The sequence below is a fragment of the Mus pahari genome, chromosome 14 (genome assembly GCF_900095145.1).
Source record: "Mus pahari chromosome 14, PAHARI_EIJ_v1.1, whole genome shotgun sequence".
In the NCBI taxonomy this organism is placed as follows: domain Eukaryota; kingdom Metazoa; phylum Chordata; class Mammalia; order Rodentia; family Muridae; genus Mus; species Mus pahari.
Genome location: NC_034603.1, coordinates 22,089,145 through 22,102,407, shown reverse-complemented (window position 1 = coordinate 22,102,407; position 13,263 = coordinate 22,089,145). Strand labels below are relative to the sequence as shown.

The 13,263-nt window shown below is 54.5% G+C and overlaps 1 protein-coding gene across 1 annotated transcript in view; it reads left to right on the top strand.

Annotated features, from left to right (window-relative positions):
• Positions 1 to 1,069: 1,069 nt before the first annotated feature.
• Pdlim4 (PDZ and LIM domain 4) overlaps positions 1,070 to 13,263 on the top strand; it is a 14,927-nt gene continuing 2,733 nt past the window's right edge. Inside the window, exons 1-3 of the mRNA XM_021213387.2 lie at positions 1,070 to 1,224; positions 6,305 to 6,456; positions 10,078 to 10,160. Coding sequence (XP_021069046.1) covers positions 1,132 to 1,224; positions 6,305 to 6,456; positions 10,078 to 10,160 — 328 coding nt within the window. The 5' untranslated portion in view covers positions 1,070 to 1,131. The remainder of the gene's footprint in view (positions 1,225 to 6,304; positions 6,457 to 10,077; positions 10,161 to 13,263) is intronic.

Here is a 13,263-nt window from a genome sequence, read left to right as displayed (position 1 = left end):
CAGTCCGAGTCATTCACATATCACAACAGGGTAAGAGAGAACACAGGGTTGCCAGGAATACTGACTAAACTAGGAGCCTCCTCTGGGTCTGGAGAAGCAATTGATGGCTGATGTGGTCAAACTGAGGTACCCAGAGAGTAGTCTGGCCTAACCAATGCACCTCCAGAAGCTGTTAAAGGACATCCCGGCACACAGTGGTTGGAAGGGAAGACTTGGGGAGAGAAGAGCCCTGGGGAGTGGGGTGGGGGCGAGCTTCAAATAATTCTGCTCCCCCACAGGGAGACAGGCACTGCTCCAGCCGGCTCTCCTTTCCAGAAAGTTAAGAGATACAACACCCCTGGCAGACAAGATGACCTGAAGGGAGATGGAAACAAGACAAGGCCCAAGAAGCCCGGGGTGGGGGGTGGGGGGTACCTGGGAAAAAAAAACATTCGCCTTGCTTCTAGACACCAGAGAGAGGTCAACTCCTCTAGGAAATCAGCTTGGCCTTTGCAAACTAGTTTGGGCACCTTTCTATTTCTACTCCACCCACGTCCACCCGTAGCCCCCCAAATAGACCCATGGCCTGCTGCTGTCTTGGGTCTGTGTGTCCCTAGTCCAGGGCTCCTCAAGCCCAAGGTTCTAAGTGAGCCGGTGTTGAGAGGGTTCCCTACGTTGAGAGGTGGGGAGGCAGGTTGGCCCGCCAGAACGTGGAAGTGGTTTGGGAACAAGGCGCGGCCCCATCCCCCATCAGAGCCACCGCAGCCCTGCATCCCTCCCCGTGCTAGAGCACCGGCCCGTAAAAGCGACTTCAAAGGGCTGGTGCCTAGAGTCTGAGTTTCCACAGCCTGCTCGGCTCCGCCGCCCGGCAGAACTTAGACTTCGAAGCGGACCCTATTCTGTGGGCTTCAATAAGCGGGTGAGGGGTGAGGGGTTTAGCCTGGGAAAGTGAGGGGCGGGTCCTCGGAGCCCCCAAAGTGGGAGGGTCGGGAGTCCGCGGGACCAATCGGTGTGCGCGCGGGGCGCGGGCACGGACGGAGGGGGGATCGGGGGCGGGCAGCCCGGGGGCGGGGCGCGGCGGCCAGGCGGCGGCAACGGCGGCGGCGACTCCTCCGTGTCCGGCTCCAGCTCCGGCTGCAGCTCCGGCCCGCGATGACCCACTCGGTGACCCTGCGCGGCCCTTCACCCTGGGGCTTCCGCCTGGTGGGCGGCCGGGACTTCAGTGCTCCCCTCACCATCTCGCGGGTGAGTCCGAACCCCGCGGGGCAGCGGAGTGGTCCCGGGGCTTAGACCTTGTCCTTGTAGTAGACCCAGGACCCAGATCCTCGACGTGTCGGAAGCTTGAAAGCAGAATGTTGGTCTGGGTGAACCGCATGCTGTGAAGGGGGTTCCAGCAGAGCAACACAGTCCCACCCCGCTTCCTGCACAGCCTGCCTGCCCCGTTTGGTGGTGAGACTCCCCAAGAGTTCATACACCAGCTTCCCGCTGCTAAGTTTCTTTAGGGGAAGTTGCTGGGGGCCAGGGAAGAACCCTCAGATCTGGGCCAGGAGTCTGGACAGCTCTACAGAGGCCCAGAAACTCCTCAGACCCAACCCTGCCTGAAGTTTTGGGGCAAAGTAATTGAAAACCCACTTCCCCTGTTAAAGGTCCGGGTGGCCTTAGGAGGGTCTTGCTGTCCTCAGAAGTCCACCCACTTCCCCACTCAGAACTTCAATTTCTCCTCTCTGGCCTCAGTCACTCAGGGGGAAGTGACCAAGAGGGACTGTTAGCTTCCAGGCAAGGGGGAGACAATGAGGCACGGTTCCCCCTCCTTACACAAAGCCAGGGACCAGGACAGCCTCAGCCTGGTTCCCCACGGGTCCCCACGGGTCCCAGGACCATACCCTGTTCCTAGATCTAGGGCAGAGGCAAAGAGGAGGGGGCACAGCCCTGGAGAGGGAGTTGGTCTGAAGATAGGGCAGGGAGGAGCTCCGGCCTGAGGCACGGATTCCCCAGCTTTGGAGCCAAAAGAGAAGAGAACCCTGCCCTTAGTGGCTCTGGGTCTAGAAGAAGGGGACAGATGTGGACATCCCTTCACCCGAAAGAGGCTGCTTGAGTCTTTGGGGACGTGTGTCAGGGGACTGGAGAACCACTTTGCTGCTTCCTCTGGCCCTGAAGGCTGGGCCAAGCTTTAGAGATTTCTTTTTCAGTTCTTGGGAAGAGGTAGGCACTGGGTGGGTGTGGAATTGTGGAATCCTCTATATGGGGGCCTGGGTGACAGGCAGGACCAGCTGTCCTAGGAGGCTTCCAACATCTGTCTTTACCACTAGGTCCCTGGGGGCCAAGTGAGGTATGCCTTCAGCACATCCGTGTGACTTTCATCTCCTTGTTCTCCCTAGAGATCCCCGCTGGGGGTAGGGAGTTGGGGGGGGGGGTGCGCACAGAGCATCTATGTCTGCCTGGTGGGCCATGCTGTGTATCTACAAAGAAGGAACCTCGAGGGTGTTAGGCCAGCCAGCAGGCCAGGCACCCTGGGTGTGAGGCCGCTGACAGGCTCAGTGGCCGTGGCTGACTGCTGGAGGCGGCTGAGAGCTAAGACATCTGTTGCCCACGCGGCTGCCTGTCCAACAGGGAGAGGCCTTCACTCGTCAGCAGAGGCTGCCCAGGCCTTGTTTGGCACGGATGGGGACTTGGTGGGAGGAGATGCAGGCCCCTGATGGACCATTTGGGAGAGAGAAATCCCCTTTCTCCTCCAGAGTCATGTGGCAAGAGCTCAGACATACGGAGCCAGGGTAACTGAGCCTGGGTTAGGGTGGGATTTGGGGGATTTACAGAGCTGGGGAGGTACAGGCCACAACTTGCCTAGCAGGTACCTCAGGGGTGAGAGTACAGGGGTTGGTGATAAGTGGGGGTGTCCTCACGAAAGGGCTTGTCGATCCTTTCTGTGTCCTCTCAGAGCCCCTCCTGTGTTTCCAGGGTCTCCCTTACCCAGAGTCCAGCAGAAACGGACAGCCTCATGCCGACAGTGGGGTGGCTGATTGTTAAGCAGGGCTTCTTCCTTATAGACAAAACTGTAATGACTACTGGTCTTTTTCAAGCGTCACAGTGTGCCAGGCCCCACCCTACCGGGTGTTGGAACCAGCACCTTCCCAGCAGCCAGTCTTTGGAAAGAACGTTGCTGCATGCCTAGCTCCTGGTAGAGATGTCATGTGCCACGACTGTCACTGGAAGTCCCCAAAACAATCCTTAGACCCCTGGCCTCATATGGTAGATTGAGAAGCGGAGGCACAGAGACGTTAACACAGAGCAAGGGGCTGTGAGCGGGAATCCGGGTCTGTCTGGAGGTTGCCGTGACTGTTTGTGAGATGGTATGACCCTCTGTGGCTCCCACGCACCACAGGCGTCTGCTGTGGGTACAGTCGGGGCTGGAATGCAGCAGGTGAGGGACTGATTCATACCCCAGATTCCCATCTGACCTCGTTGCTCCCCTCCCGTCTTTCTTCTGTCTGTCTGGTTATCTTGTACTGCACAGCGAGACAGCTGACCAAGTTCCACTCCATCCAGTGATGCCCTTGTTTAGAACATTCCATGGTTCCCAACCCCATGAGAAATGCCAGCGTCTCTCACCCCAGGGCCCGCAGACCCTGCAAAACCGAGTCCCTGCGACTTTTCTGCCTTAATCACTCCCATGATCCCTTCACTAATGATGCTATAAGCCACACAAGCCTCCTTCCTTCTCGCCTAGATAAGCCATTGTAATGCTGGGTTTCTACCTGGAATGTTATCCTCGCCTGAGACACACTCTTCCTTTGGGGGGAGGGGAAGCACAGTGGTTAACACTGTAAGCTTTGCTTTGGACCCACCTGACCTAGGTTAGAGTTCAGACTCAGCCAGTTATTAACTAAACATGTCTTTGCTTCTTTGCACCTCGGTTGCCTACTCTAGGAAATGGGCTTGCCTTGAGAACTCAGGAGACAATGCTTCTAGAGGGTGGCTGGGAGTCACGGTTTCCTGGCTTCGAGCCCTCTTTGACCAGAACTCCCCAAGCTCAATGGCGCTGGCCACATCCCAGACACCTCTGCTTCCAGGAACTTCCTCCACCTACAGGGACCTGAATGCACCCCTTGTGCTGGCTGAGTCATCTTGTAGCAAGCTAGCCCCAAGGAAGAAGACTCTTGTCCAGTGGGGGGACTGGACCAAAATGTCCTGGCTCCAGCCCCCTCTTTATTCATCTGTAGGTAGGCATGAGGACAGCTTTAGCCTCACCTGGTGACAGAGAGGTTGTCCTGTGACAGATACGGTAAAGGGCTGGCAGAGATCAGGTCTCCATAAAGAACAGGGAGCTCTGAGCAAAAGCTTGACAGGAGAATGGGATCGGATGGTGCCAAGTGGGCACCTGCCCCAAGAGGACAGGCTTGTGCAAGTGCCTAGTGCCCAAGCCCAGCGAGTGAATATTTAGGGTGGACTTGTTGGCTAGGGCATCATGCTTTAGAAGAGAACTTCCCTTGAGGGAGATGAGGAGATAACTCAGTCAGTAAAGAGTTTGTCATGTAAACACACAAACCTGACTGCGTTTAATCTCCAGCCCCCACTTTAAAAAGCCAGGTGCAGGGCTGGAGAGATGGCTCCGTAGGCAAAATGATTGCATAGGCTCTGAGTTTGAATCCCCAGGACTCACGCAAAAGCTGAATATGGCAAAGCATGCCTATAACCTCAGCACTGTGGTAGGTGGTGACAGACAGACAGACAGATTCCAGAAGCTCACCGGCCAGAGAGTCTAGCCAAAAAAATGGTGAACTCCAGGTTCAGCAAGAGTGCAGGCAGTGGGTGGAGCATGCCTTTAATCCCAGCACTTGGGAGGCAGAGACAGGCAGTTCTCTGAGTTCAAGGCTAGCCTGGTCTACAGAGCGAGTTCTAGTACAGCCAGGGCTACACAGAGAAACCCTGTCTCAAAACAAACAAACAAACAAACAAATTAACCAACACCACCACCAACAACAACAAAAAAACAGTCTCAGTAAAGACAGAGAGCAAGACAATGGATGCCAACTTTGGCTTCTGCACACGCACACACAGGTGTTTGAGCGTGCATATACGAACACACACACTCATATTTACATATATGAATACCACATGTAGGGGGTGGGGGGAAAATAATATTTCTTGAGGCAGCCTATTTTAGGCCAAGGCAGCTTGGGCAGTGCCCACATCAAGCTTCTAGCCAAGGATCTGCCAGCACCTGGCTTTGTCCACTCTCTATTGGAAACTGGCTGAGCTGTGCCTGGCTGAGTTGCCAGGAGCTCCCACCACCAGCCACAGCCACACTGATAAGAACAAGGTCATTAGCAATTCTTAAGCCACAAAGAGGCGCTGGCTGCTGATACTGGGCAAGAAGTGAGGGTGATGGTGACGCCTTGTCTGTTCTCTATTTGTCTCCAGGGTGCCCAGTCGCCTCAGTCCCCAGGTTCTTATTTAGATATCGCTGAGCCTGCCCCTACCCTCATCACATGACCTTCATCAGATGACCCAAAGCGCTTGAGTCTGTTGAGTCAATAGAGAACGCTAGGGGGGATCCTGCAGAGGAAGCAGAGATGGAGTTGTAACCCCAGAATGCAGGCTGGTATTTGGAACCAGATGGCTTTGAACTTGCCTAAGGAGGTGATGTACACACCTCCTCCTTTCAGTTGTAATGATGCATTAGCAATGTGGGGGTGCAGGTAGTGGGCGCACAGGGAGTTACTCTCAGAGTAATGGGGCTCTGTGCTGAGGCCTAGGGCAGGAGTGGGCTAGGTGGTAAGCAGGGTTAGTCGGGAGAGTGTGCCAGCTGGAAGGAGCAGCATGTGGGCGAATAAAGATATGAGTGCTGTCTGGTGCCTTTACATACCCTACAGGTGTTTATATGGGGGGAGCCATAGCAATGGTGGAGCAGGTGAATGAGCAGGGGCATGAGAGATGAGATCAAATGAGTAAGGTTGGGGGCTCCTAGTGTGGAGCATTGTCAATGTGAAATACTTATGACATGCCCATGCTCTGTGTGTGTCTAGGCATACACGTCCTTGTGTGTCTGAGTGTCCCTTGCATGTCACAGTGTGCCTACATTCCACTTGGCCCCGGGCTAGAGGAAGCCCCTCATATAACCTTACTTCTAACAAGGTCCGCAGGGGCTCCAGACTGAGGTTTTGAAGTCCGAGGCCACAAGGAGACCTCAGCCAGCCTCTTAGCTTGCCCACCTACCTACCAGTCACACTGGCACAAGGCCACACTGGCCAGGTTCTGAGGTTGATGGGAATCTAGTGCAGGCGGCCATGTAGTAACTGTGCCAACCGTGCGGTTTTTCTAACCACAGGTTCATGCTGGGAGCAAAGCGGCCCTGGCTGCCCTGTGCCCAGGTGACTTGATCCAAGCCATCAACGGCGAGAGCACTGAGCTCATGACACACCTGGAGGCCCAGAACCGCATTAAAGGCTGCCACGATCATCTTACGCTCTCGGTCAGCAGGTGTGTATGGGCAGGCTGGGCTGGAGACGTGATCGGAGTGAGGAGGGCTGCTAGCCAGTCCTGTGAGCTGAGCCAGCACAGCCTTTGTGCCTCATCCCGGCGCAACCTAAGCATCTGTGCAGTCACGGTGCTTAGACAGCACTGGTTAGAGCTGGGAGGAGCCTTTACAATCCAGGGCTTGGAGCGCTTTGCTGCCCTTGTGGGAGCAGAAATAAGATCTTAAGCTGGGTGGTGCACACCTGTAGTCCCAGTACCTAGAAGGCTGAGCTAAGTAAGAGAAGCAAACGTTCAAGGTTAGTCTGAACTGTGTGGTGAGATCTTATCTCAGAGCAAAAGCAATTGCCCCACCCTGCACCTCCCATCAATCCTTTTCCCTCCTCCAAGGACCAGTTTGATGCACAGCTCATCTTCAGACTAACTTACAAATGTAAAACATAGTGTAGGCCCCACTTTACAGATGAAACTAGCGAGGTAGAGGACACAGAAAGTTGCATAGCCAGGCAACAGAGAGTAGGTGAGCATGCTCTCTCTTCTTCTCCTCTTTCTGTTCTCCTCCCTCTCTTTCCTTCTCCCCTCCCCCACTCCCTCCCCCCCCCCTCTTCTTTTAGTGGCTGCCAACCTTTCTGACCAATCCCACAGCTGTTCTGCCTCAACAGCTGTCTTTACCAGGGCCTATGACTCTGTCTGGTTAAATCTGGATTTGGATGAGGCTTTCCTTCCGTGGACCTTGTAACACTGTGTATCCTGTCCGTCGTCACGAAGGTGCTGTGGTGAACTCTCAGGCCTTTGCTGGGCACGGGCCCTGCCTTTTTAATCCGTTCCCACTAGCAGTTGGCTTAATTCTGGCTGAGTGAGAGCTCCATCCGCCTTCCCTGCTTGGGCCCAGAGGACATAACTCAGTTTTGCCACATTCACTGCTAACTGGGACTTTCCACGACCCCCTGTGGATCTGTGTGGGCGAAACCATCCCCAAACCACAACACAGTTAACCCATGCCTGATTGATCCATTGGCTTTGAGCTTTTAAACACAATGAGAAGAGTTATAAGGTATCCCCTGTTTGTGCCTGGCCTGTAACCAGGTCCCTGTTGGGCTCAGGAATCTTGGACATGCCCTTGGCTCTGAGCAGCCCAGCTGCAAGTCTTTTTTCCATTGGGCACACAGCAAGGACGCCTCAGTTTCATCTACACCCTTCTATCTTAGGTACCCACAAGGGCTCTATGAGCCCCGGTTTCTTTTCCCATACATTCAGTTCCTTACTCTCTGCCAGACTGCGGCATGGCTGGTTAAGGAAAGCTTTGCCCGCAAGTAGCCTCCGAGGCCTCCCAGCTTGGCTGGGTTCCTGGGCCCTGACTCACCTCTGGCTTTGTTCTCTAGCTGAATGAGGGCAGCCCTAGGGATGGCAGAGCTGTGGGGAGGCTCAAAGGGTCCTGAGTCAGGAGATTCCCAGAGAGAATGATGTCAGGGATGGTAGCAGGGTGGAGGTCCCCTTTCCTTCCTTCCTTCCCTGGTCATTTGTTCCGATCTAAGCATGGATGGAGCCAGAACGCCACTGCCGTGTTGCATTTTGGGAATTATAGCCCCAGAATGCAGTGTGGCCATGGGACAGATGAGCGTACACGGTCCACGTCACGGTGCTGTCTGACTTCCGACAAGTGCTTTACCCAGACCCCAAACTTCTCCAATCCTAAATCAGGGGCTGCCTTGTGACCTTGACACTGAATAGTAAGGAGGCGCCAGGCTCTCTCAGTCAGAATGGCACCCCAAGACTCTCCCTCCCTCCACCATCTCCAGTCCTCCCTCACACACTTGGGGCGATTTGACCACGTGACCACGTGACCACCTAGACCAGACCCCCAACCCAACCCTCTTTCTACTGGTCTTCCTTACAAGGCCTCTGACTCTGCTCCCTGTCCAGTCCACTCCTCAAGGCTTATGCCTGGGCCCCAGACACATCCTCCTCCTCTTTAATAGGCTCTGCCGAGGGCCAGCCTACTGACCTGGCTAGAGTGAGGGACGTGGCACTCTTAGAACAGCATCCCTGCCTCTAGTACCCCACTGACTCTCCCACAACCTGAGATATGCGGGAAAGGCCTTGTTTCCAGACTTATTTTCTATGGGGCCAAAGTCAGCCTTCCAATAGTTCAAGTCAGATCCCATCAGGACCTTCCTCCTGTCAACCACAATGCTGCCACGATAGTCTTTACTGCCATCGCTTGGAGCTTTGCATAGCCTGACCTTTGCTTCTCCTTCTGTTTACACATAGGCAAGCTTACGACTCACGCGTGGAGCCCGAAGGAGAGCTCACTACATGACTAAGCCCCTCATTCCTCTCTGACACCTTAAGCCACTCTCGTGGCCCTTAGACCACGGGTTTGTGCCATTCTCGGGCAGGTATTTAGAAAGCGGTAAGACAGGGCATCCAGGCAGGGCATCCCTGGTGTGTCATGACTAGAAGTCAGAGCAGGTAGAAGACATGGTCACTCGGGAACCTAGCTGGGTGGCTCAAGCCAGGGCTGTGAGGAAAGGATTGGGCCCCAGAAGACTGTGGGCAGCGTGAACAGAAACGAAAGCACAGGATCCACGTGGACGGAGTGTCAAATCACTGAGCCATGGCGCTGGGTATGGAGGCACACTGGTGAGCAGAGGTAGGTGGGCCTCTGTAAGTTCAAGGCCAATCTAGTCTACATAGTGAGTCTACAGGACACGCAGGGCTACATAGAGAGAACTTGTCTCAATCAATCAATCAATCAATATTCTCCGAAAAGGAGTCATGAGTGAGCTTCAACTCCAGTCATAAGACTTTGAGAGGCCTCAGGAGGCCTCTTGGTTGAGGAACATTATTTCCACACTCTAACCAGCCTTATTATACATTGCCTGCCAACTCAGGGTCCACACACCCTCCTGGCGTGCCTTTCACAGAGCTACTGAGTGGCAGGGCTGGGCCCACAGCCTTTAGGCCTGCCTGTCCTGCTTATGGCAGGTTTACGATGTTTTTTCTCCCTCCTGAGTGGTGTTTGGCTTTTGGTTTCTATGGCGAAGCAGGAATTTCCTAATGGCCTGTTTCCCATCTGGGCTGGGCAGACCTCAGTGATGACTCTGCCTGAGTGGGTGGAGGCAGCAGGAGGGGAGGTGCTCCCCCACAGCCTCCATTTCACCTCCCTGAGAGCCACTCAGGCCCCAGGCCAGAGGCTACAGAGGTCAGGGGATGAACGGACTGGCTCCCACTGGCTCCCGGCTTATCCATGTGTGAGGCCTGGCTTGCCTTGCTTTGGTCTGGGCCTCCTTGAGTGGAGTTTCTGCAGGCCACCGTGAGGGAGGAGAGTGTCTGAGGTGCAAGGCGTCTCCTGCAAGGTCTTCAGGAATGAGACTAGAAAGGCACCAGGCCACTGGCGGGGAAGGGAGCACAGGCCAGCCCCAGGAAGGTGACGTGACCTGAGCTTGTGGCTTCTTGCTTCTTCTAGCAGACACCACCATGCTAAAGGGGGAGGGGGGGAATGTTGGATATTTCTCTTCTCCTCCAGCTCTGAGCCCCAAGCCTAACCCCCTCCTGTCCCTGGTTCCAGGCATGGGATGGGGACTGATAAGCAGATATATCTCACCATCCCAATTCCTGCCACAGGCCTGAGAATAAGAACTGGCCCAGTGCTCCTGATGACAAGGCTCAAGCACATAGGATCCACATTGACTCTGAGTCCCAGGTAGGTATAGACACTGCTCGCCTGGCCCAGCTAGCTCAGAGTGAACCCAGGACAGGAGGCAGGCATGGCCTACAGACTTTATCTGTACCAGTGAAATTCTCACACTGATGGTCAGACAGCCAGGGTATACTGAGGTAGACAGCTCCTCTGGGACATGCCTGCCTCTATCCCTTACCCTGGAGCACCTGCAGTGGACTTGACCCAACTCCAGGCTAGCCTGCATTCTTGGCTAGGGTGTCTGTGATGGGATGGGGCTGGGCTAGGTCTTGGCTCAAGATCTCTGCGCACAGAGCTGAAATTTACTCTTATGCTCAGAGATACCCGATCAAAAAGAGGTCAGCAGGCTTAGAGAGAGATGAGGGTAGGCAGGTGGCAGCCTCAAGCTGTGAGGAATCTTAGGCTGTGGCCATTCCTGTCTTGCGCTCTGAAGCTGGAGAGGTCCCTTTTCCTGTCCCAGAGAAGTCGCAGCTGTTACACTGTCCTCAAGGAGAGTGAGCAAACCTGGCTGCTCTGAGTTCTCATGAGAAGAATAGCCAAGTGCACCAGATTCACCTTGCTCCACACCCCCCTGGACATGGTCAATCCTGGGCTAATCGGTGATGTCGCTTGAATCCAGAGTACTCAATACGAGAGGCGTGGCTTCTGGACCTGCTTTTGTCTGCTCTCTCCACATGGAAGCAAAAGGACCAGGGCAGAGAGACATTTCAATAAGAAGTCAGAGAGGGCTCCCCAGAGGAAGGGGGTCCAAGCCCAAACCTTAGGACCCAGACAGAAGCGGGTAGGAAGAGGAAATGTACCCCACAAGCACCTGAAGCCCGGGGGAGGGGGGTGCTCTGAGATCAGAGCAGTGACAGTGTAGGGTTGGTGAAGGCAGAGCGTGAAGTGATTTGTCTCGGACTTAAGCTCATCCCGGGAAACATTTGTATCTTAGAAGCTTTGTCTGAGGCCCTTCAGGCAGGGAGGAGAGGACAGATTTGGCAGAAATAACAGGCAACAACAGGGAGCAGAAGGCGGGCGGTTCCTGTGAGACGCCTGGCTCCTCTCGGCATCAGTGCTGAAAGGGACAGGGCAGACATAAGGGAGTCACCAGGGGTTCAAGGCCAGTGGACTCCAGGTGGCCCCCCTACAGGGTTGGAAGCTGGCATGGCAATATGGCTTTCTTTGGGGTTGGGAGGCTAGGACGGAGAGCGAGCGAGAGCGGCTTCCAAACAGGGTCTGGTGGCGAGAGCCTGCAGAGGGGCGCCTCCTGCCCCCATTCCTTTCTCACAGTTTTTCTTCAAAGGCCAGCAGTGATGGTCCTGACTCCTTACTGTATGGGGAGTGAATTTCCACCATCAACAGAGCAGCCCCCCCCCCCCCAGCTGCGGCCCCCTTTTTGTATTTAAAAGGTCGTAGGCTCCATGGGTGGCGACAAAAACACCCTCCCCTCCCCTACAGGGCTGTGTCCCCAGGAGCACAGACACAGGGCTCATTGTCCCCACACTGCCCCTCCTCTGAGTGTGGAGGTGGGGCTGGCTGGAACCATTTAGGGAGAAGAAAACTACACTTAGCCCTAGGCCAATACAGGGCACCCCTGGCACGCATCCCCAAGAGGAATGGGTAACTGCAGCCTCGGGACCATGTTCTCTGCAAGGCCACAGAGGACCCTCTTTTCTCAAGGCCCTCAAGGGACAGAAGGCACATGGGCCACCCAGGGTGGGAGAAGCATCGCTCTAAGAAAAGCTTTCTGAAGTAGGGGGGGCCTTGAACACCCAGACTTCTGAAAGCTGAGACTCAGCCTAAGAAGAGACCCACCTGTTCCTTTGGGTACAGCGTTCGCCTCTGCTCACGTTGATCATCCTATGTCTGGTCACCCCTTTTCGTTGGCATTCTTTTGACACAAGTACCAGGCTGTCGCTCAGGGCAGGGGGCAGAAGGTTGTGTGGAACACTGCCACCCAAAGAGAGGAAAAAAAGGGAAGGACATGCAGGGATTCCCACCCACAGCCATCCAGTGAAGCACTTGGCGTGGTGTGATCGGTGTGATCTTACTTCATCCCCTACTGAAGGGCCCTGGTAGACCATCGCATTCTCCAGGGTAGGGGAAGAAACAGGTTCAGAGAGATGAAAGAGTCACCAGTTAGTGACAGAACTGGCACTCAAACACACACTGAGGTCACCACTGAGTTCAGACCTAGAGAAGCTGCTGCATGGGTGGTCCCAGGAGGGGCCAGAGCTCACCAATGACCCTGTAGTCAGCTCCCACACCCTGCTGGGCGGGGGGGGGGTGAGTGAGAACCTCTTTCCCCCCATTGTCCCCCCACCAAGTCTCTGCTTCCTGACTCCCATTCCTCTCTTTCCATTGAAGTCTCATGCAGAACCCACCCCACCCCCTCCCTGTCCCACCCGTACCGACCACAACCCATCTGGTCCCCATTAGAGGCCAGCCCTGCTTGCCTGTCTACCCTGCAGACACATCTGTGAGGGTGCTCAGGTTTCTAGGGGCCTTCACTGGGCCTGATGGGAGACTGGGGTCCTGCTGCTGTTGCCACCCCAGCAGCATTGATGGGGCCCCACTTAGCCAGCAAGCCTCTTGCTTTTTGTTTAGATTTGTAGGGGGAAGTGGTACCTTAATGGCGGGGTGCTGGTGATTAAGGCAGAGCCTTGAAAGCTAGACTGTTCGGTGCTAGAAGCTGCCTGAGCCCAAGCTGGTCTCTTTCCTGCTAGGAGAGGGTCTTCCCATTACAGAGTGGAGAGACATATATATATATATATATATATATATATATATATATATATATATATATATATATATATATATATATATATATATATATATTTGTATAGGTGATATATATGTGTATGTGTGTATAAACACATGTATATATAATATATGTGTATAATCACATGTATATATAATATATGTATATGTGTGTGTATGTGTGTGTGTGTGTGTGTGTGTGTGTGTGTGTAGCATACCCCAGGCCCCCAGGCTGAGACACACCCATGGCCTGAACTTGAGTCTTATCCCCTAAAAGAGGAATTCTCCTGCCATCCCAGGTTTAGCCACATGGCCTTCCCCAGGATGGCCAGCACACATGGATAGGAATGAGTAAGGAGACTGGCTGG